At 48.8% G+C, this 24979-nt stretch overlaps 1 protein-coding gene across 1 annotated transcript in view; it reads left to right on the top strand.

The window, feature by feature from the left end:
• LOC119962685 (A disintegrin and metalloproteinase with thrombospondin motifs 12-like) overlaps window positions 1-24979 on the top strand; it is a 740693-nt gene that overhangs the window by 618308 nt on the left and 97406 nt on the right. Inside the window, exons 19-22 of the mRNA XM_038790610.1 lie at window positions 3776-5014; window positions 15948-16100; window positions 22931-23104; window positions 23250-23396. Coding sequence (XP_038646538.1) covers window positions 3776-5014; window positions 15948-16100; window positions 22931-23104; window positions 23250-23396 — 1713 coding nt within the window. The remainder of the gene's footprint in view (window positions 1-3775; window positions 5015-15947; window positions 16101-22930; window positions 23105-23249; window positions 23397-24979) is intronic.

The following is a 24979-nucleotide window of genomic DNA, read 5'->3' as shown; positions in this document are numbered from 1 at the left end:
CCCCCCACCCCACCCCAACTCCGTTCAGAGTCCATTTACCAGGCTAGGCTGTCACTGTCAGGGTGTCAGTGCTGTGGTGCCAGGAGGCAGTGCACCATTGGCAATACCGGCGGCGGGTACTGAAGGGTGGTGGCTGAAGGGGGGGCTGAAGGGAGGCATGGGGAGGGTCAAGTGAGGGGATTGGGCCACCCTCGTGCATGGTGTGGGGTGGGGGGGGAATACCACTATCCACCTGGTGTGGTGGGGGAGGATGTCCCTCCTTGATGAGGGATTGGGAGAGCCCCTCTTTTCAGTGTGTTGATTTGATTTTGGTTTATTGTAACGTGTTCCGAGGTGCAGTGAAAAGTATTGTTCTGTGTACAGTCCAGGCATATCATTCCATACATGGAAAACATAGGACATACAATAGACACACAATGTAAATATATAGACATAGACATCGGGTGAAGCATACGGAATGTACTGCTCCTCAATAATGCATGGAGAGATCAGTTCAGTCCATGAGAGGGTCATTCAGGAGTTTGGTACCAGCGGGAAAGAAGCGTTTGTTTAACCTGTTCGTGCGTGTTCTTAGACTTTTGTATCTCCTGCCCGATGGAAGAAGTTGGAAGAGTGAATAACCTGGGTGGGAGTGGTCTTTGATTATGCTGCCCACTTTTCCAAGGCAGCGGGAGGTGCAGACAAGAGTCAATGGATGGGAGGCGGGTTCACGTGATAGCCTGGGCTGTGTCCATGATTCTCTGTAGTTTCTTATAGTCTTGGGCCGAGCAGTTGTCATACCAGGCAGTGGTGCAGCCAGGTAGGATGCTTTCTATGGTGCATCTGTAAAAGTTGGTAAGAGTCAATGTAGGCATGCCGAATTTCCTTAGTTTCCTGACGAAGTATAGGCGCTGTTTTGCTTTCTTGGTCATAGCGTTGACATGGGTGGACTATGGTAATGTGCCCCTTTTTTACTGCCATGGAGGGGCCAGCACTGGCGCCACCTGCAAAACAATCAATTCCAATGAGAAAGGGTGCATGATTCACCGGGTCCATGTAAATTCTATGATTGTATGACAGATTGTTGGTGATGTACTTCCCCAGGAATTTGAAGCTGTCAACCATCTCCAACCCAGCACTATTGATGCAGACAGGGGTGTCGGGGGTGGGGAGGGTCAACATTTACACTGTGGGGGAGGGGGAGGCTGCGCTGGACTTTGGGATCACGGCACCTGGTCTGAATGGCGGCTGGAGGTGGAGTGTGATGGGAATCTGATGCACCTGTCGCTCTGCATATATTTGCATGCCAAATGGCTGACTCACAACTGGGCTCTGCTCCTAGCGCTAGCGGGGCAACGTCCTACGGCTGGATTCTCAATTCCTGAAACTAAGTGCTGATGCCGGGCCAGGATGCATGGACTTGCACAACAGCAAAACTGGCGTTGCACCTAGACTGACACAGTGTCCATGGAGGGGCTAGCACTGGCACCGCCTGGAAAACAATCGATTTCAATGAGAACTGATGCAGGATTCGCCGGGTCCATGATTGACACTCAGGAGGCTGACAAGCTGTAGCCGCATATACACTCCCCAAACACACATTCACTCCAGCCAACAAGATGGAACTAGTTATGCTGGAGCATGCCCATCCTGCTGATGGCCCGGCTGGAGACAGAGAGCATCTTGGGGGATGCCCTGGGGACACCTGTGACCCTAAGTTCACAGTGGCACTCAGCGGCGTGCGCAGCTGCATGGCTGCCTTGCAGGCCGTGGCAATGGTGTTCCATGCCTGTCCACCCTGACCCCACAGCCTACCCCCTGGCCACTCCCCGCTATTCATAGATTTCATAGAATTTACAGTACAGAAGGAGACCATTCGGCCCATCGAGTCTGCACCATCTCTTTCAAAGAGCACCCGACCCAAGCCCACACCTCCACCCTATCCCCATAACCCAGAAACCCCACCCAACACAAAGGGCAATTTTGGACACTAAGGGCAATTTTGCATGGCCAATCCACCTAACCTGCACATCTTTGGATTGTGGGAGGAAACCCACGCACACACAGGGAGAAGGTGCAGACTCCACACAGACAGTGATCCAAGCCGGGATTCGAACCTGGGACTGTAGCTGTGAAGCAATTGTGCTAACCATTATGCTACCGTGCTGCCCCAATTCCCACCAGCCCTGGCAGCCACGCACTGGCCAGTGGCACGACTGGCAGCAAACTATTGCTATGTTGGACGTTTCCGTCCACCGTCTCTTCCCCTCAGCAGCCACAGTTCCTGTTTCACGATCTTTAAAAGCGCAAGTGAACCTCACCATCGGGAATTATCCCCAGTGGAAGTGAAGACTTGCAGAGAGTCAGGAGAATACCAGGTCGGGCCCGCTAATGACATGACAAGGGTGTTTACTGTACGTGCATTCTGGAATGCATTGACGCCGCTGTCGAGGCGACGGAGAATTGCGATTTGGCGGGAAACCGGCACCCACAAGGATGTTGGCATCGGAACTGATTCTCCACCCAATCGCCTTTCCTGAATCCAGATTTGGCCGACGGATAATCCCACCTCTGATTCTTTATTAAAATATTTTTATTAAGGCATTTGTATGAACATTAAACACAAATCAACACAAAAGTAAGAACAAACAGAAACCTCATAATCAATAAATAACTAACCAATACCCCAACCCCCTGCCATTCCCCTCCTACAAACATGTGAACATGGCTCGAGGGCCTCCCCACGCACCACCCGCACAACCGCCTGTAAGGACTGAGCAGACTTCTTCTATCACGAACACAGTGCAACCGGCTACTAGTAAAGCCCTGTAGCTACAACCCCTTCAAAGAACCTGCTCATCGTCGCCGCCGTCATGTGTGCCCTATGCACTACCTAAATTGTATACGGCTGGGCCTCGTGCACGATGAGAATGCATTCACCCTCCTCAGAGCTTCCTCCCACAGCCCAGCCTCCATTTCGCCTCCCAGTTCATCCTCCCATTTCCGCTTGCCTTTGCCTATTGATGCTCCTTGTAGATCTCGGACACCTTGCCCATGCCCACTCCTTCCCTCGAGAACACCTTAGCCTGCAGTCCCAAGGGTGGCAACTCGGGAAAGGACGACTCCTGCTTCCTCACAAAACCCCAGACCTTCCCGCCCCTGATTCTTAGACTCCGGAAGGGTGAAACTCGCTGAGAAGCTGTTTTAGCTTCAAAATTGCAATGTGCTTAAAGGCAATGCTTTCTTTATATTATACTATTTAGGAATAATGTAGTTTTATCAATAGAGCAATTCTGAAAAGTGTTGATGACCAAAGAAAACTCCCCATTTTCAGGAACTGAGTGAAAGAATGAAGAAAATGGTCCACAATGATATCACAGCAAAGAAGATAGTTTTTAAAATTGTCTTTTAACTGTTAATACAAATCTGAGTGATAAGAATAACAGCAAATTACTGCAGATGCTGGAATCTGAAACCAAAGAGAAAATGCTGGAAAATCTCAGCAGGTCTGGCAGCAGGGGGAGAAAAGAGCTCATGTAACGAGTCCAGATGACCCTTAACAAAGCTTTGACAAAGGTTCATCAGGACTCAAAATGTTAGCTCTTTTCTCTCCCTACAGATGCTGCCAGACCTGCTGAGATTTTCCAGCATTTTTTCTTTGGTGAGTGATAAGAATGTTCATAAAATGATTATTTATTCCCTATGTAAACAGATTTGTTGCATTCTGCTTTGCATGTTGAGACACATTGAAATCGCACTGTGTGATGCCTTCTGATCTTTGCTATTTATATTTCAGTGCTCTGTTACATGTGGAGGTGGCTTCCGCACACGGACAGTAATGTGCACCAGGAATAATAAGAAGCTCTGCAATATTTCCAAAAGGCCAAACGCAAAAAGTTTGTGCAGCTTACGGAACTGCCTTTTGAATAAGAAAATCCTCTTCCCTCTGCGAAAGCCCAAAGGTGGCAAGATTTTTACCCAAGTTATCCCTGGTAAGCTGGGGCCCAAATACGGTCCAAACCACTCGGGAGCAAAAATTAAATCTAAACCCAAACAACCGCCCGTGACAACTGAGCAGCCGCCTCCTGTCAACAACACTCTGCAACCAGCTACTAGTACAAGCCCTGCAACTACAATGGGGACCACTACAAATAAACAAATCCATTTGCCAGACAAGCCTGTCCCAAATCAGAAAAACAACAATGTGTCACATGATGACTACAACTTTATTACTCTTCAGCCGGACCTCACCGACAAAAGTGAAACCACTAATGGGAAGAAGATCCTTGAAGCTGGAAACATTACACCTGTAATTCAAAGTATGAATAGGACACACAGTATCACTGGTCAAAATAGCAATACCTCAGAAAATGATCCTATTACCACAGAAGAGGTTGGTGATCACCTTCCATTTACAAAGGCACATCAGATTAACCTCATATCAGAGGAATACGATAATGAAGTTGCAAAGACTACTGCAGCCCCCATCAGTGCCGAGGAATCAACTTTGCATGATAGTCCACAGACAACGCTTGTGACTACAGCGAAGCCTGGCAATACACAAATAGTAGAGCCAAATGTCCGAGCACCTTCTCCAGGTTTTGGAGTTGGAAAGCCTGGTTTTCCAAGGTTAAAAATAGATCCAAAAGTCAAAGCAACTATGGAGCGGCTAAGGATGAAACTTCTCAGGATGCTGAGGAAGAATGAAACTTCTCAGGATCCAGAGCCTGTTTCTAATATTAGTGAGAACCTCGCACCTGGTCTAGATTTTAATGATGAAAACAGTCTGCAGTACAATCCTGAGCTCACTACTTCTAATGTAGCTGGTATCACTTACTCACAATGGCTAAAACTCTCAAAAGCAACTGGAAGTAAGTCGCCATCCTCCGAAACACAATTTACCACAAAAGTACCTTTGAAGCAAAAACCAACTACAAGTAAACCAAATAATTTCCTCAATGTAACAGACTATGATCATTTTGAACCTGAAGTTAGTTTGGACATTGGTTTCTGGAAGGTTGGAAACTGGAGTGAGGTACGTTTTCACATTAGTAACAAAGAGTATTTCCAGTTAATGTATTTGTAATAGTTTAGCACTGTTAGAAGGTTTAACTTCAACACGGTGTAGAAGCTCTGATACATGTTCCACTTTTCCTTATCTGTTTGTAACTAGAACAACTCCAGCAATAATTTTGTTTGTCACCCGGGTCCATAATCAGTCTAGTCCACCCAGAAGAAAAGAATTAATCATAAATAATTCTCTGTGACACCCTGGTCCACTCCTCCATCATCCCAAACGCCCGATCCTCTTCGCACAGCGCCATCCCTTGCAATCGCAGAAGGTGAACAGCTACCCATTTGCCTTCTCCCACCTCACCGATCAAGACCCCAAACATTCCTTTCAGATGAAGCAGCAATTCACTTATACCTCTTCCAATTTGGTCTACTATGTTCACTGCTCCCAAGGTAGTCTCCTCCACGTGAAGTTGACTAAACGTAGACTAATAATAGTAATAATAATCTTTGTGTCACAAATAGGCTTACATTAACGCTGCAATGAAGTTACTGTGAAAATCCCCGAGTCGCTACACCCCGGCACCTGTTAGGGTACACCTGAGGGAGAATTCAGAGTGTCCAATTCACCTAACAAGCAAGTCTTTCGGGACTTGTGGGAGGAAACCGGAGCGCCCAGAGGAAACCCACGCAGACATGAGGAGAACGTGCAAACTCCGCACAGACAGTGACCCAAGCCGGGAATTGAACCCAGGTCCCTGGTGCTCTGACGCAGCAGTGCTAACCACTGTGCCGCCCTTAGGTGACCACTTTGTGGGACACCTTCATTCAGTCTACAAGCATGACCCCATCCTGTTGCTTTTCAGCATCTTGCTCTCAGGCCCTCATGTCTGTTCTTGGCCCGCTGCAGAGCTCCAGTGAAGCCCAACACAAGCTGGAGTAGCAGCATCTCCCAAGTAGGTACGTTACAGGTCTCAGGACTCAACATTGAGTTTAACAACTTTGAACTCTGACCTTTCTCCTCCATTTTTACCCTTTATTTATATATTCAGCACATGTTTTAGCATCCAGCTCTACATTTCCAGCTTCTTTTGAAATATTCTTTCATGAGAAGTGGATAACTCTGGCAAGGTCAGCAATTATTACCTATCTCTAAATGCCCTTGCTTTGAGAAGCTTGCAGAAACAGATTCAGAAGGTCATTTCAGAGGGCAATTAAGAGTCAACCACATTGCTAAGTGACTGGAGTCACATGCAAGCCAGACAGGGTGAGGATAACAGATTTCTTTCCCTCAAGGGCAGCAGCGAACCAGGTGGGTTTTTACAACATTTGACCACGATTTCTTTGTCTCTATTACTGACACTATCTTTTAATGCCAGATTTTATTGAAATGCCCCTTTTAAAAGATTGGCCATATTTTTGTTCTGGGGAGGTGGGGGCTGTTGGGAGTAAGATGCCACTTTGGCAGGCAGGCGCAAGGCGGCATTGGAGGGGGCGGATGGTGAGGTCAGCAGCTGGAATGTCACCTTCATTTACTAGGACCTTGCCCCAGTTATAATGATGAATGTCTGACCCTCAAACCCTGCCCCTCACCCACCACCGATCCCACATGCCGTATTATCCATCTTCCATGCCCCATGATAACCCCTTGCTCATTCATAACTGTCATGCACCCACTTGCTCTCTCAAAACCCCAATGCCAATCATGTATCTTCCATTGCCCCTCACCTAGTAAGCATCATGGAGGGACCTTAGAAACCTTGCATCTGAAAATAAAATTGAACTTCTAACAATCTAATCGAGCTGCTAATCAGGCATGCTTCGTGTGTTCTAAAGAAGTTAAATCCCCTCAAGTGGTCAATCTGTTGTTAAACCAAACATCTATTCAATAACCATAGCAAAGACAGATAATCATTTCATGATCTTTTTAAACTTTTAATGAAACAACATTCAGAAAACTCCCTGCTGAGGTGAGTGAATCTACAGTTTTTAAAACTCAGCCAAGCATTAATCATGGCCCCAGCTGTCAAAACAAACTATTACAACTGTAAACAAACCAAAAACACACTCAGTAGAATCTGTGTTGTGCCACAATGGGATAACTCAATGTTAACACAATTACACAGTTCTTTCTGAGGTTTTTCCCTGTCTGGTTAATGGTCTGTAAATGCAAAGCTGAAAAAATCGTTTTTTTAATTCCAATTTTCTGCATAATTGGAAAGGCCCAAACACCTCCAACAACCTGCTCTAAAAACTTCATCTTGACAGCTGTGACAAATTCCACACTGCAGCTGAGACTGCATAATTCTAAAACAATCAACAACATTATATATAAATGAACTCACAGCATTCTAAGAAAAAGTCAATTTCCCCTAACGCCCAATATTAACGGATCTTCGAAGAAGTTCCAGATAAAATCCAAATCCAGTCTGCATCTAGCCAAAAACTAATTGGTTCCTCCTTCGACCATAGCCTAACTGTATGCTAAGTTTTGTTATAATCTGTCGATTAGTCGCTAAAATATATGTTTTACAGGTAAACAAACTAATAAATGGGTGAAAGCAGGAAGTCTATTGAAAGTGCAAATGCAGATGAATACATTTAGTTTCTAAGCTACACCAGATGGCATGTCAGTCAATGCAGTCTATAGGAGCAGGTGTCTTTTTTTCCCTAAATGAAAGCTGCCAACCAGTTTTGTTTTCAAATGTAAGGAGCAATAGCCATTTAAATATATTCAATTCATGAGACTAGAGCTCCCAAGTAATGCTTTTTTTACTTTCGTGTACTCTACTGCATTTCAACACATATGCAATGCTGTTCATCATAATGGCCAACTTACTTTTTCAGGACCGAGCCTGATATTCAGTTGCTGCTGTAAAAGCAAATCTAACTTACTATACAACTGTTGAAACTGAAAGAACAATTTTTTTTAAATTTCAAAGCCTGTCAATGACAGAATTCCAGGAGCAGGTGACTGTTTTGTTTCAGACTGGGATCCCCCCATACTTCATGATTCTTGTGCGGTGCCATGAACATGTACACTTAGGGAAGGGACCTGACTTTACACTAAGAAGCTCCACTTGTCTCAAATCCTTACAAAGACTGTGATATGATGGGATTTTGAGCAGAGGCTTACATGCTCATATATAGTCAGAAACTATAAGTTTCCATTAGGCTGATGTGTGCCATGAGGGTATATTTGATGCTCAGGAATTTCAGCCCCAAAATGTTCTATTTCCCCTGCAATGTGTTGTGAACGCAATATCATTACAGTTTTAATTATGTGACACAATAAACTAAAATGCATCATCAAACCCACACCAAAATCAAAAGAGCATGTGACTGTCAAGATAAATAAATGGATGTAAACATTGTGGTGGTATGAATGTGAGCACTGCCATTGGTGCAGAGCATGGGTTTCCCATTGGCCCTGGCTGGTCATGTGCCTCTCGTCCGATTGGCTGGGACTAGCCATGTGACTTCTCACCAATTGGTCGAGAGGCAAGTAGACCCCGCCTCGGAAGCGGGGTATAAGTACCCAGAGTTCCCGGCGGTCGGCCTTTCTCTGTAGTCGACCACCGGGCTAACAACTAGCTGATTAAGGCCACAGTTTGGATCCTCATCGTGTCTCGAGTCCAATTGATGGTACATCAATTTAATCAGCTAGAATTTTGGAATGGAGCTACGCATCAAGCCTGACTACCTCCGCACCAGCCCGCATGCTTCAAATGCGCCTGCAATCTTTAAACACTGGCAGGTGTGTTTTAACAGTTACCTAACGACTACAGTCGGCAAGCCCATCAAGGAGCAGAAACTCCACATCCTCCACTCGTGCGTGGGCACGGCGGTATGCTCAATGATTGAGCACGAAAGCGATTATGATGCGGCCATGGAGATTCTCAAAGGACACTTTCTCCGGCCGGTCAACGAAGTATACGCACGGCATCTCCTGACGACTAGACAACAGTTCCCTGGTGAGTCACTCAACGAGTTTTACCAGGCTCTCACAGCTCTAGGGAGAACGTGCGCATGTCTCCAAGTTTCGGCGACTGAGCACATGGAACTTCTAATCAGAGATGCTTACGTTGCTGGCATGCATTCCCCTTCTATCCGCCAACGATTGCTGGAGAAGAACGCCCTCAGCCTAGCTGAGGCACGGACCCTTGCAACCTCCCAGGAGGTTGCTGACCTGAACGCCCGCGCATACACCCCCGGCCGCTCAGCAACCCCCTGGACTTCATGGCACGCGCCACCCCCGTCCTCCGTGGATCCCAAGCCCCCCCCCCCCCCCAAGCCTGCGCTGCGGGTCGCTCCGACAAACTAGCGGGGCCCCGTTGCTATTATTGTGGCCTCTCCAAGCACCCCCGCCCGCGCTGCCCGGCCCGCTCCGCTCTGTGTAAGAGCTGCGGGAAGAAGGGCCACTACGCGGTGGTCTGCCAGACCAAGTCAGTCGCTGCTGCTCCGCGCAGCGACCGCGGATCCCCTCCCCCCGGGCCCCCCTAGGGCCCAGTGCCGCACACCAACCTCTTCGGCCCGCCTCCCGGCCCCCGCAACAGCCCCACGGTCCTCCCGACCCTCGCTCCCAGCTGCCCCGACCGGCCCGCAGACGCCGCTGACACTGCCACCAGCCACCACGAGGTTCCCACGGGCACCGCCATCTTGGGCCCCGGACGCCATGTGCGGGCCATGGACGCCGCCATCTTGGGACCCCGATTCCACGTGCGGGTCCTGGGAACCGCCATCTTGGGCCAACACAGAAGGCACTGTCAGCGATTACTCTGCCACCGAGGAGGATCTGGAACTCTCACCACGACGTGCTTCCATCACACTCGACCAGTCGCGACCACGCACGCTCGCCAAGACTACGACAATGATCCTGCTCAACGGACACAAAACGAGATGCCTGCTGGACTCCGGGAGCACGGAAAGTTTTGTCCACCCCGACACGGTAAGACGCTGCGCGCTCCCCATCCATCCAGTTAAGCATAAGATTGAATTGGCCTCGGGTTCGCACTCCGTCCAAATCACCGGGTGCTGCATAGCGGACCTCACGGTCCAGGGGAGGGTTTTCAAAAACTTCAAACTCCTCATCCTCCCCCGTCTATGCGCTCCGGCACTATTGGGCCTGGATTACCAGTGCAACCTGCAGAGCTTGACATTCCAATTCGGCGGCCCTATTCCCCCCTCTTACTGTCTGCAGCCTCGCGTCCCTCAAGGTAGACCCCCCTTCCTTGTTTGCTAATCTCACCCCAGATTGTAAACCTGTCGCCACTCGGAGCAGACGATACAGTGCCCAGGACCGGACCTTCATCGGGTCCGAGGTCTAGAGGCTCCTTAAGAAAGGAGTTATTGAGGCCAGCAACAGTCCCTGGTGAGCCCAAGTGCTGGTAGTTCGGACTGGGGAGAAAAACCGGATGGTCATCGATTACAGTCAGACCATCAACAGGTTTACGCAGCTGGACGCGTATCCTCTCCCCCGTATTTCCGACCTGGTTAACAGGATCGTGAAATACAAAGTTTTTTCCACGGTGGTCCTTAAGTCCGCCTACCACCAGCTTCCCATTCGCGCGAGTGACCGCAAGTACACCGCGTTTGAGGCAGATGGGCGCCTCTACCACTTCCTCAGGCTTCCATTCGGTGTCACAAATGGGTTCTCGGTCTTCCAACGGGAGATGGACCTGAATGGTCGACAAGCACGGTTTACAGGCCACCTTCCCGTATCTCGATAACGTCACCATCTGCGGCCACGACCAGCAGGACCACGACATCAACTTCCAAAAATTACTTTGAACCGCAAAACTCCTTAATTTAACTTACAATAAGGATAAGTGCGTGTTTAGCACCGACCGTCTAGCCATCCTTGGCTACGTAGTGCGTAACGGAGTGCTAGGCCCCGATCCCGAACGCATGCGCTCCCTGATGGAACTCCCCCTCCCCAACTCCCTCAAATCCCTCAAAAGCTGCCTGGGCTTCTTCTCATATTAGGTCCAGTGGGTCCCCAACTACGCCGACAAAGCCCGCCCCCTCATCCAGTCCACCTCCTTTCCCCTGTCGATGGAGGCCCGCCAGACCTTTAGCCGCATCAAAGTGGATATCGCAAAGGCCACGATGCATGCTATCAATGAGTCCCTCCCATTCCAGGTCGAGAGTGACGTGTCTGACGTAGCTCTGGCGGCCACCCTGAACCAAACGGGCAGACCTGTGGCCTTCTTTTCACGAACCCTCCACGCTTCCGAAATCCACCATTCCTCGGTGGAAAAGGAGGCACAGGCCATAGTCGAAGCTGTGCGATATTGGAGGCACTATCTGGCCGGCAGGAGGTTTACCCTCCTCACAGACCAACGGTCAGTAGCTTTCATGTTCGATAATGCACAGAGGGGCAAGACCAAGAACGACAAGATCTTGCGGTGGCGGATCGAGTTGTCCACGTACAACTACGATATCTTGTATCGTCCTGGAAAGCTCAACGAGCCTCCCGATGCCTTATCCCGTGGTACCTGCGGCAGCGCGCAGATCAACCGCCTCCGCTCCCTCCACATGGACCTCTGCCATCCAGGGGGTCACCCGTTTTTACCATTTTATTAAGACCCGCAACCTGCCCTACTCCGTTGAGGAGGTCAGGACCGTCACCAGGGACTGCCACGTCTGTGCCGAGTGCAAACCGCACATCTACCGCCCCAAATGAGCGCATCTGATCAAGGCATCCCGCCCCTTTGAACGTCTCAGTATAGACTTCAAGGGTCCCCTCCCCTCCAACAACCGTAACACATATTTCTTGAGTGTTATCGACGAATACTCCCGCTTCCCTTTCGCCATTCCCTGTCCCGACATGACCACAACAACCGTCATAAAGGCCCTCCTATCCATCTTCTCCCTGTTTGGTTACCCCACGTACATCCACAGCGACCGGGGGTCGTCCTTTATGAGTGACGAACTGCGTCAATTCCTGCTCAGCAGGGGCATAGCCTCTAGCAGGACGACCAGTTATAACCCCCGGGGTAACGGTCAGGTCGAGCGGGAGAATGGCACCATTTGGAAGACCATCCTGCTGGCCCTCCGGTCCAGAGATCTCCCTATCCCCCGTTGGCAAGAGGTCATCCCCGACGCCCTGCATTCTATCACTAATCAAACACGTCAAGAACGTCTTCTTGTTTTCCCCAGGAAGTCGTCCTCAGGATCCCCTCTCCCGACCTGGCTGGCCACCCCCAGGCCCATCTTGTTCCTGAAGCATGTGCGGGTGCACAAATCCGGCCCGTTGGTTGAGCGAGTCCAGTTACTCCACGCCAACCCGCAGTATGCGTACGTGGAGTATCCCGATGGTTGGCAGGATACGGTCTCGCTTCGGGACCTGGCACCCGCCAGCGTGCGGCCTTCTCCCCCTACATCAACACCTCCCCCCCAACACCAATTCCCCCCAGCGCCCCCCATGACCCAGCGCTCATGCCCCCCTCCCCCGATTACAGCGTCTCCACCACCGGCCCGGGGTACGGAGACACATCTACGACCGACGCTCCCGGAGGCAAGGACGACCATCGGCCCGACGTCACCGGCTCCACTGCGACGGTCCTCTAGAACACCACGGGCACCCGACAGGCTGATCGTGTCCATCTGATGCGACCATGGGACATTTTTTGGACTTTGTTGTTATTCTGTTGCACCTTAAGTAGTAGTAGTAGTATTGTTTTTTTGCCATGGGCCAGTGGGCAGCCCACCTTTCTCGATTTTCGCTGCTCATACCACCAGCCCTCGGACCCCCCTCTCCCCCCCTCTCTCTCTTCCACTTACACACACCCCCCCCCCCCGCCTTATTTCTCCACAAGGGGTGAATGTGGTGGTATGAATGTGAGTACTGCCATTGGTGCAGAGCATGGGTTTCCCATTGGCTCTGGCTGGTCATGTGCCTCTCGTCCGATTGGCTGGGACTAGTCATGTGACTGCTCACCAATTGGTCGAGAGGCAAGTAGACCCCGCCTCCGAGATGGGGTATAAGCACCCAGAGTTCCCGGCGGTCAGCCTTTCTCTGCAGTCGACCCCCGGGCTAACAACTAGCTGATTAAAGCCACAGTTTGGGACTTCATCGTGTCTCGAGTCCAATTGATGGTACATCAAACATAAGAAGAACCAAGCTTATATATGACATGCAATAGCTTTAAGAATACACGTAAGCTCTATCTGTTTGATATAGCGAAATTGATATCATCGTATTAATAGCTTAATTAAAAAAATGGTTTCCAGTTATAGGATGGGTGATTTCATTGTCTTTGAAACTCTGTGAACAGAGGAGACAATGCTGGCGCTTCTTGTACCAGTGGGCTAGAAATTGGGGTGTATTTAGTTCCACTAGGAAACACATAATAGAGAGTGAGTTTAACTTACATCAGAGATGCGGTGTGTAGGAGGTGGGGGTGGAGTTTGGTGATGTCTGAATGCATTCTGGGTACCCTAGGAGGTCCTCCACTTTAGCCTACATTGGACCATATCTTGTCAGCTGTGAGAGGGCATGAGTTACGTTGAAAGCCTAATTGAAGGCCCAAATAGTAAGAAGTCTGACAACATCAGTTTAAAGTCCAACAGGCTTTTTTGGAACCACTAGCTTTCGGTGCGTGGCTCCATGATCAGGTGATTCCAAAGAACCCTGTTGGACTTTAACCTGGTGTTGTAAGACTTCTTACTGTGCTCACCCCAGTCCAACGGCAGCATCTCCACATCACAAAAAGTCAAAGACAGAGTTGGTCAGTCCAACAATTGGAGAATTTGTTACCTGTATGCAAGGCAAGGATTTTGGAGTCTCCTTCTGGGGCATCTGGATGTTACTCTAAGTTACGCTGCCTGAATCAGGCAGACATCAGAATTGTCTTTGCATGTTTAGTAGAGAATAATAAATAAATGGTCTATTTAGACCCAATTTTACTCTCCCGGCTCATTAGTGTAACTTCAGATGTGTATACAGAGCCCAATTTGATGCATATTAAAATTTTAGGACATAGGGTTAATTGAAGGTAAATGTCACAATAGTGGAAGCCTTTGCAGAGTCTCAAAAGTAAGTCTCAATCTAAAAGGTGTATGGTGTCGATTAGCAAAGTGTCTCTGGGCTCAGTTCAGATCCTTTGATACTAATCATGTGCTCAAATGATTTGGAAGATACATTAAATTTGTCGCCACTAGCAGAATCAGAGTATGAGGGAGTTGTCAGTAATTGGGAATGTGGATGCAAAACATATTTAGATAGACATGCCAGCATGATTTCACCCAAGAAATATGGGGCTGGATTCTCCGACTCTGCGCCGGGTCGGAGAATCGACCGGGGGAGGGCGGGGGGGGGGGGGGGGCGCGCGAATCGTGCCACGCCGCCCCGACGCTGGGACGCGATTCTCCGCAGAACAGAGAATCGGCGCCATTGGGGCTGGTCGGGAGCCGGCGCCCCCGCGATTCTCTGGCCCAGATGGGCCGAGCAACCGTAAAAAAAACCCGAGTCCTACCGGCGGCATTCTAACCCGCTCTGAGCCGGCGGGACCTCGGTCTTGAACGGCCGGGAAGCGGCCTGTGGGGGTAGGGGGGTCCGACCCGGGGGGGGCTCCGATGTGGTCGTACTCCATGTTGGGTCAGGCCGGAGCGGACAAGGGAGATACCGCACATGCGCAGAAATCGCGCCGGTGGGACTGCGCATGCGCAGGTTCGGCCCGGACCCACTGCGCATGCGCGTATCCACCGGCACCCATTCCACGGCCGGATCAGCAGCTGGAGCGGCGAGAACTTGAAGGGGCCAGAATTACTGATCCTGGGGTTGTGTTGACGCCATCGAGAAACGCGACGGCGTTTCTGACGCTGTCAACAGTTAGCCTCAGGATCAGAGAATCCCGTCCATGATTTAATGTTGATAAATGAAGATGCGAACAGGTGGTGGCAATACTGGATCCGCAAGGGAAATCTACTTATTTTGCTCTCTCATTGGAGCGGGAATTATGTTGGAGAACTGGAGCGACAATTGGCAGGAATTACAGCTAAGACTTATGAATGTTGATATTTTTTATTATGGTTTGCTGGCGACTCCAATCAGAGTCTCTCTGGTCTATCTTTCCTCTCTGATAGTTTCATGGTGCTTTAAAGCCATCTGGTCACACTATCGCCTCTGAATAAGAAGACTTTTGGTTCAATCCTGCTCCAAAGGTTTTCCAAAGGACTTCCAGGATTTTGACCCAGCGACAGTGAAGGAATGATGATATATTTCCAAGTCAGAATGGTTTGTGACTTGGAGAGAAATGTGCAGGGGGTGGTGCCCCCATGCATTTGCTGATGTTGTCAATTTAGGTGGTAGGGATCATAGGTCAGGAACATTCTGCTGAAGGAGACTGGAAAATTGTTGCAGTGCATCTTGTAGATGGTCCACATTGCTGGTACTGTGTGATGATCACAGAGGAAGTGAATATGGTAGATGAGGTGCCAATCAAGTGGGCTGCTTTGGTGTCGAGCTTCTTGAGTGTTGTTGGAGCTGCGCTCATCCAGGCAAATGGCAAGTATTCCATTGCACTACTGACTTGTGCCTTATTGGTGCTGGACAGATTTTTGGGAGTCAGTAGGTGGGTTTGCTTGCTGTAGAATTCACAGTCTCTGACCTGCCCATGTATGGATTAACTGGCCATTGCCAGAACCTGCTGAGTCATATAGAAAGCATTAAATTATGGGGTAATCATTCTGTGGTTTGAGTGAAAAGCTAAAGTGTGTATTGTTAAATTGTACACTGCCAACCCTTGATATTGTTTCCATTAACATTGCATCCTGGAAATGTGATATAGAATCCTGCAGTATGCCTGGAGCACCTGTAGATAGATCAGTTTTATGGGTCCAAGCATTTCTATGTGTTGTTGCGAATAACACATTTGACAGACTGCTGTGTCTGTTCTGATTTCTGATGACTTAGTGTGCTTCAGCCTTTCCCCTAATTTTGTCCTATACAGTGTTCCACCACATGTGGAGTTGGTGCCATGTGGAGACAAATAGAGTGTAGCACGAAAGAATACTCAGACTGTGAAAAGATGAAAAAACCAGCCCCTGCTCAGAGATGTTTTTTACGTCCATGTGCGATCTGGAAAATCGGTAACTGGAGCAAGGTAAGCTGGAGTGCCAATTGTAAAGGGGCAGTTTTCCATTCTGCCTCACCCCACTGAACAGACCCTGTCTACCATCAACATTTTCTTCTCCAGAGAGTGATGATCATTAATTTGACAGATTCTCACCATCTCACAATAATTCACCAAAGTGCACTGTCTCTGTGCATGAGTTTCCACAACAAAAGGCCAATTTATATGGCTTTTGACTCTAGGGAACGGAGTGATGCCAAGCACAAGGGTCATGAAAAAAGGGTCGGGCCTGTGTCACTCCACCGTCAACCTTTGGGGCTTATCTTCAGGGGAGAGCCTGTCCTTTGTCTGTGAAAGTAGGTGGGCCAGTGTTAATGAAGTGATATGGAGTATTTTTGGTGTTCCACCTCATTTTCCAGGGGATGCCTTTTTTGAATACCCAAGTGGAAACCCTGCAAAACAGGGTAAAGGTCTACCTCTAGCCCTCCAAGAAGTTTAAATCACATTGGGACCTCATTGTTGCCAATCTCTACTGTCAGTCTCAATCACTGAAGGCAGCTCAAGCCTGAAATCACACCTTCTGATGATTGGGGTGTGCCAGAGGCAGCTAAATGGACAGAGAGTTGGAACAGAGATCAGTAGCGCTCAGGTACCAGCAGCACCATCTTGGCCACTGCTAGCACTGCACCCAGGGCTTGAGGACGCGTTCAGTAATGGATTGGAATGTTATAAGTGTTTTATTTTGGGGGGGGAGTCAGGTAGGAGGGCTCAGCAAGGGGTTGGTGGCCGGGAATTGAGAATCATGGGGGGGAGGAGAACCTGGGAGGGGTAACACCTTGATGGAGGGCCTCTGGGGCCCAATTAAGGAGGGATCCCCTTATGCCCATGGTGAAATCTGCCAGGCTAGCTGCTTGGCATGGGCATGTCCTGCCACCATCATAATTCTGGTGGCCATGGTGGGATGAGGCTCATAATTTCCCATTTAAGGGCCTCAACTATCCCACTAGTGTACAGGCCAACAACACCACCCCCGAGTTGGGAAAGTTTCAGTTTCAGGTGGGGTGGTCATCACTCGGCAGCAGCTCACTGAATTTAATATGCCCCCACCTTTGAACCCGCAGGAAGATGAGGGGTCTGAGGTGGGGTCACCGAGTGTTATATTGAGCCCCATGTTTTGTGATGGTTAAAAATCTCAAAGTTTCATTTCGTACTCGCTGTTGCTGCTCTTCTTTTGGCATCCTTCTGCTGTTCTTTATATGTCTCCCATTTTCCAGGGTCAGTGGTGTATTTTTTGTATTTCCGTCTACTTTTTGCTTTATGTCTTCTCTTATTTCGTTATCAGTCCATGGCTTTTCTCTTATGGACAAGCGACTGTTGCCCCTGGTTCTGTATAATTTTATGCACCATGTTTGTCTTTTTGCCCATTGACAAATTAGCCCACTTTTCTGTGGATATTCTCTGTCTCGACTCAGCCTTAGTACAACTTAATCAGCTTTTGTATTTCTCCCATTCAAGCACCATGTTGAACTCACGTGCATTATTATTTTGTTGATTCCAAAGTGGATCACAACAACCCATCTCTCTCCAATATCCTTCCAAACAATTGAAGATACCTCTCACCCTGGCACCAGGTATGTGAGACTCTCAATCATGCCTTTCAAGATGTAGCTGTCCCCCTAATCATTGAATCCCTGAAAATCACCATATTGCGTTTTCCCTCTTTCCCGTCTTCTTCCTCCCCACTTTGGACAGCCTCCTGTTCCAAATTGCCACTGTTCAATCAAGAGTGCAGGAGGGCATGCCAGGAGCAGCAACAGGCATACCTTAAATGAGATGTTAACCTGGTGAAGCTACAACAAAGGATTACTTCCATGCCAAACAGTGAAAACAGCAAGCAATTGACAGAACTAAGGCATCCCATTACCAAATCGACCTAAGCTCTGCAGTCCTGCCACATCCAGTTGCGAATGGTGGTGGACAATTAAACAAACAGCTGGATTGCAAACAAGCATTGCAGTTGGCTTTGTCCTCAGAAAAAGCAGCAAGCGGAATGCATGAGTTACAGGGTACTCCGTTGAGGTAGACGGCTATACCAGTGAAACTGAGTTAAGGGACTACCGCTGGGGGATAGGCAACTGCATAGCCACCCTCAGGAACGACTCAGATACTAAGTTAACCAGGCCTACTCGCAGAAGCCCTCCCAAGCAAGGGAAAATTAGGTCCAGACAGACAGCAGCCCCTGCAGTCTTTCGCCCGGCAAAATATTGTAGTTGTCGCCAGAGATCGGAGCCAGAAAGGAGATATAGAAGCCCAAAACCAAAATCTTGGAGATGGTCACGCAGTCCAGGGTACAGGAGAATGCATACCCTAGAAGCTCCACCTACCTCCGACGAGGAACAACTAAATTGTGCAATGATGGTGAAATCAAACCCATTAAATTATCCATAAGGTTGAATGGACATCCCACACTGATGGAAATCGACACTGGAGCAGCCGTATCAGTGATGGGGGAAACAGTATTCAATAAAATTCACACTGGACTCCAACCTTTATTCCTAATCAGGACCTCGGCAAAACTGAGGACATATACAGGGAAACCACTGAGAGTGTTGGGCACAGCGCATGTTAACTGTGGCTTATGGAGAGCAACTGGTTCGGCTGCTTTTAATGGGAGTGAAAGGTGTGGGGCCAAGCTTATCCTTAAGCCGGGTGGCTCAGTCTGCCTTTGTGGAGATTTCAAACAAACGATTAACCGCTACTCACAACTGGACAAATACCCAATTGCCTGGATTGAGGATTTGTATGCAAAGCTGACTGGAGGACTCCTATTCTCAAAGCTGGATATGAGCCATGCATATCTACAACTGAAGCTGGATGAAGATTCCCAAAAATTATCAACGATAAACACCCTGAAGGGCCTTTTTCAGTATACAAGATTACCCTTCAGGGTATCATCAGCTTGTGCGATATTCCAGAGGACAATGGAGAATATATTGCAAGGGCTACCACAAGTCGCCATTTACCTGGACGATGGCCTCATTACAGGAAATACAAAGGCAGAACACCTGCAAAACCTGGAGGAAGTCCTTAGGAGGTTTTCAGCAGCAGGCATGCGCCTAAAGAGAGAGGAATGTGTTTTCCTAGCACAAGTAACCTATCTGGGGTACAAGGTTGACAAATCAGGATGACACCCTTTGGAGGATCGGGTGAGGGCGATTAATGATGCCCACACCACAATCCAGGAGTTAAGGTCTTTTTTAGGACTGGTGACATATTATGAGAAGTTAATACAGAACAGAGCTTTCATCTTGGACCCCCTGCACCAATTACTAAAAAAGGGGCAAACCTGGGAGTGGTCCGCCCGCCAAGACAGAGCTTTCACGAAGATAAAACAACAGCTTTCCTCAGAGAATGCCTTGGCACACTACGACCCAGGAAAGAGTTGGTGCTCACTTGCGACACGTCTCCATATGGCGCTGGTGCAGTTTTGGCACACAGAGGGCAAAACGGACAGGAACGACCTATAATGTTTTTTTCCAGGATGCTGGCAGCAGCTGAACGAAAGTACGCCCAAATCGAAAAGGAAGGACTGGCTGTGATCTGTGATCGAGTAATAGTTCCAAGTCAATGCCGTCAAGCCATACTGGCTGAGCTACATCATGGGCACCCTGGAGTCCCAAAAATGAAGATGCTGGCCAGAAGGTATGTCTGGTGGCCGGGCCTGGACACAGACATAGCAGCATTGGTAGGACAGTGCCAAGAATGCCAACAAGGGCAGAAGGTGCCACCGGCAGCCCCGCTGCACCCATGGGAATGGCCAGCTAGACCATGGTCGCGACTTCAGGTCGATTTTTGCAGGCCCGGTTATAGCTTCAGTGTTTGTTATAATAGTAGGTGCCCATTCCAAATGGCTTTACAAAATGAACTCTACAAATTCAATAACTACCATTGAAAACTCCGCACCTCGTTCGCAACTCATGGTATCCCATCGGTGTTAGTTTCGGATAATGGATAGGTTTTCACCAGCCAGGATTTCACAAAATTTATGAAGTCGAATGGCATTCGGCACATAAGGACGGCACCATACCATCCGGCATCGAATGGTTTGGTGGAGAGAGTCGTCCAGACCTTAAAAGTCGGGTTGAAGAAACAGTCAGCAGCATCATTGGACACCAAACTGTCGTACTGGCTATTTGACTACAGAACAACCCCACACGCCACAATGGGAATAGGACCAGCGGAGATACTCATGGGCAGACGGCTCCGAACCTGGCTGAGTCTACTACTCCCGAATTTAGATGGCAGAATAGAGCGACACCAAGAGGCCCAATGCAGAGGCCACGACATCACTCGTCGAGAAAGGCAGTTCAACACGGGTGAAAATGTATGGGTCAGAAATTATGCGAATGGCCCCTCATGGGTAGCAGGAACAGCCAAGCCAGGACAGGACCTGTGTCGTATGAGATATGTGTGGGAAAACATGTACTAAAGAAACACCTGGCCCAGGTGCGGGCCTCAGATTCGTTTCCTCCTCCGTAGCTGACTCAGACCAGCATACCAATGACCGTGGAGAGTCCTCCCCGACAAACTATTCACGCCCTCCGACACCACTGGTGAGGACATCGGACGCAGATATGAAAAATGAAATGAAATGAAAATCGCTTATTGTCACAGGTAGGCTTCAATGAAGTTACTGTGAAAAGCCCCTAGTCGCCACATTCCGGTGCCTGTTCGGGGAGGCTGTTACGGGAATCAAACCAGGTTGCTGGCCTGCCTTGGTCTGCTTTCAAAGCCAGCGATTTAGCCCAGTGTGCTAAACAGCCCCACATGGACATATGGACACCATGGATGATGCCGCAGCTGTATCCCTGCCACCAGAGGAAAGGGCGAGCCACCCCTCAGGCACTCACATCGGAAAAGACGGGCACCTAGCCGTTACACCCACCCTACATCGGAGGCTGAAGTGGAGGAGCCAGACCCGGCATCAGGACCATGGGAGCTCCTCGGACTTTGGGGGAAGGGGTGTAATGATTTAGGCCAGGCCTTTGAGATTGGCCAATTAGAATACTAGTTCCCTGACTAGTGGCCTAATCAGGGAACCCCTTTCTGTGTATATAATGGAGTGCCAGATCCTCTGCACTCCTGGTGTAGACAGCAGACTGAATGGTCATGGTTGTTCAGCTGTTGGGTTTGTAAATAAAAGGAATTCTGGTGACGGACTTATTACACATTTAATAGCAGTTCCATTGCTGAATCCACAACTCATCAGCAGCCTGGGAGTTACCATTAACCAGAAACTTAACTGGATCAGCCACTTGCATACGGTGCCTACATGAACAGGACAGAGACTGGCATTTCTACAGAGAGTAACTCGCCTCCTAACTCCCAAAGCCTGTCCACCATTTACCAGGTACAAGTCAGGAGTGTGATGGAGTCCACTTGCCTGGATGAGTTCAGCTCCAACAACACTCAAGAAGCGCAGCACCATCCAGGACAAAGCAGCCCACTTGATTGGTACCCCATCATCACCAACACACAATGGAAGCAGCGTGTATCATCTACATGATGGTCTGGAGCAACTCCACCAAGACTCCTTTGACATCACCTTCCAAATTCATGACCGCTACCATCTAGAAGGACAAGGGCAGCATGGGAATACAATCACCTGAAAGTTCTCACCAAGCCACCCACTATGCTGACATGGAACCATATTGTTGTTCTTTCACTGTAGCTGGGTCAAAATTCTTGAACTTGCTCCCTCACCGCATTGTGGATGTACCATCACCACATGTGCTGCAGTGATTCAAGGTGATGGCCCACCACCACCTTCTCAAGGGCAATTTGGGAATAAAAATTGGGTAAACATATTGCTGCCCCAGCCAGTGTGCCAATTCAAGAGTTTGACAAGTTAATCATGCTCTTTTAAAAGTGGGCAGATGTGTGGCAGCTGCATCAAAATGCAATGTGACTTTAAAAAAAAATAATCCATTCGTGGGCCCAGGGTTTCGCTGGCTGGGACAGTATTTGTTGCCCATTCCCTATTTGCCCTTGAACTGAATGGCTTGCTGGGTCATTTAAGAGTCAACCATATTGCTGTGGATCTGGAGTCACAAGTAGGCCAGACCAGGCAACGGCAACAGATTTCCACCCCGAAAAGACATTACTGAACCAAATGTGTTTTTACGACAATAGTTTCATGGTTGTCTTTAGACTGTTAATTCCAGATATTTATTGAATTCAAATTTCACTGTCTGCCGCGGTGGGATTCAAACCCTTGAGCATTATCCCAGGTCTCTGGGTTACTAGTCCAGTGACAGTGCCACCATACCACTCCCTCCCCAGAGTCAAAGAAAGTTGGTGCTTGTGATTGCTCTTCCTTTGGCTTCAGGCCCTTTTAATACAATCCTGTAAAGATATTCTCCACACTAGAGTTAAATTATCCACTAAATATATGTTAATGTGTTGTTGTCATTTGGGGGGCATTAGTTATCAAGGAACATATTCTTTGTCCACATTCTCAAAGTTCCTTCTGGGATATACTTTACTGCAAATTAACGGACAAATCTTGCACAGTTGCTTCACAGCGCCAGGGTCCCAGGTTCGATTCCCAGCTTGGGTCACTGTCTGTGTGGAGTCTGCACATTGCCCACGTGCCTGCGTGGATTTCCTCCGGGTACTCCAGTTTCCTCCCACAAGTCCAGAAACGTGCTGTTAGGTGAATTAGACTTTCCAAACATATCATGTTAAGAATGTCTTTTGTAAAGGTGGCATTAAATTAGAAGCAGCCAATCTCAGAGATGTGAAACTATCGTTGTCTTCAAGACTATTTTTACTGATCATTCTTTCCGCTCTATTCACAGTGCTCAGAAAACTGCGGAGGGGGTGCAAAAATCCGTGACATTTATTGTATGGACACTCATGAGAAAAGACCACTGCGGCCTTTCCACTGCCAGTTCCTAGGAGGCAAACCAATCACGAGTCTCCGCTGCAATCCAAAAGCATGCGGCGACTGGCATTTGTCTGCCTGGAGCGAGGTGATTAACGAGTAGGAGGGAGATGCTCAACTTCCATCAAATTATTGCACTTTAAAAGAAACATTGAATTTCATGAAATTACATCATTTGATTTATTTTTAAAAGGTCTTGAATATCTCATGATTGCCTTTGCATTTGCCTTTAGTGTTCGAGGACATGTGGCGGTGGGATTCAGAAGCGACTGGTTCACTGCATGGAAGATAGACAGTGCAACATGAAGGTTCGACCTCATTCCACCATGCCTTGCAATGCTCAGCCATGTACTCAATGGGCAGCTGGAACCTGGAGTGAGGCAAGTCAAATATTCCATCCCTGGAACCTGAATTTCTGCTGCAACTGAGGGCAACGCCATTAATTCTGCATCAGAATTAAAGAGTGAGCCTCAGTAATTGAATAGTTAAGCATCATGATTATCTCACCCACGTTTTATCATCCTTCCATTTGTATGTTGGAAGCATTTTCACCTAATCAGATAGATATTGATAAATGGGCCTTGCAATGTCAGAACACAATCCAACTAAATTGGATTTGCATTACCCGTCAGAGATTATATCACAGCTGTGATTAAGGAGAGCACGATGGAGGATTCGAGCACTGAGGCAATATGGGTGGAGCTTAGAAATAGGAAGGGTGCAGTAACATTGTTGGGACTTTACTACAGGCCTCCCAAAAGAGAGCATGAAGTAGAGGTACAAATATGCAGACAGATCATAGAAAAATGTAGGAGCAATAGGGTGGTTGTGATGGGAGATTTTAACTTCCCCAACATTGAATGGGATTCGTGTAGTGTTGGAGGCGTAGATGGAGCAGAGTTTGTAAGGAGCATCCAGGAGAGTTTTTTAGAGCAGTTTGTAAATAGTCCAACTCGGGAAGGGGCCATACTGGACCTGGTATTGGTTGATGTTTCAGTCGGTGATTACTTTGGGAATAGCGATCACAATTCCGTAAGTTTTAGAATACTCATGGACAAGGACAAGAGTGGTCTGAAAGGAAGAGTGCTAAATTGGGGAAAGGCAGAGTATAACAAAATTCGGTAGGAGCTAGGGAATATGGATTGGGAGCAGCTGTTTAAGGGTAAATCCACATTTGAAATGTGGGAGTCTTTCAAGGAAAGGATGATTAGAGTGCAGGACAGACATGTTCCTGTGAAAATGAAAGATAGAAATGGCAAGATTAGGGAACCATGGATGACGGGTGGAATTGTGAGACTAGCTAAAATTAAAAAGGAAGCATACATAGGATCGAGGCAACTCAAAACTGATGAAGCTTTGGAGGAATATCGGGAAAGTAGGACGAATCTCAAACGTGCAATAAAGAGGGCTAAAAGGGGTCATGAAATATCTTTGGCTAACAGGGTTAAGGAAAATCCCAAAGCATTTTATTCGTATGTAAGGAGCAAGAGGATAACTAGAGAAAGGACTGGCCCACTCAAAGACAAAAGAGGAAATTTATGCGTGGACTCAGAGGAAATGGGTGAGATTCTTAATGAGTACTTTGCATCGGTATTCACAAAGGAGAGGGACAAGACGGATGTTGAGGCTAGGGACAGCGCCGGCCCGAGGGTTGCTGGCGCCCCGGGCAAGCTGAACTTCGGCGCCCTTGGGGTGGGCGGGGCCGAGGGGGGCGGGGCCGAGGGGGGGGGGCGAGGAGGGGGGGGGTGAGGGGGGGGCGGGGGCGGGGGGCGGGGCCGAGGGGGGGGGCGAGGCCGAGGGGGGGGCGGGGCCGAGGGGGGGGGCGAGGCCGAGGGGGGGGCGAGGGGGGAGGCCGGCGGAGCCGAGGGGGGGGGGGCGAGGGGGCGAGGGGGCGGGGCCGAGGGGGGGGGCCGAGGTGGGGGGGCCGAGGGGGGGGCGATGCCGAGGGGGGGTCGGGGCCGGG

The sequence above is a fragment of the Scyliorhinus canicula genome, chromosome 3 (genome assembly GCF_902713615.1).
Source record: "Scyliorhinus canicula chromosome 3, sScyCan1.1, whole genome shotgun sequence".
Lineage (NCBI taxonomy): Eukaryota > Metazoa > Chordata > Chondrichthyes > Carcharhiniformes > Scyliorhinidae > Scyliorhinus > Scyliorhinus canicula.
Note: the sequence above shows the minus strand (reverse complement) of the source record. Positions and strands in the feature narration are given on the sequence as shown.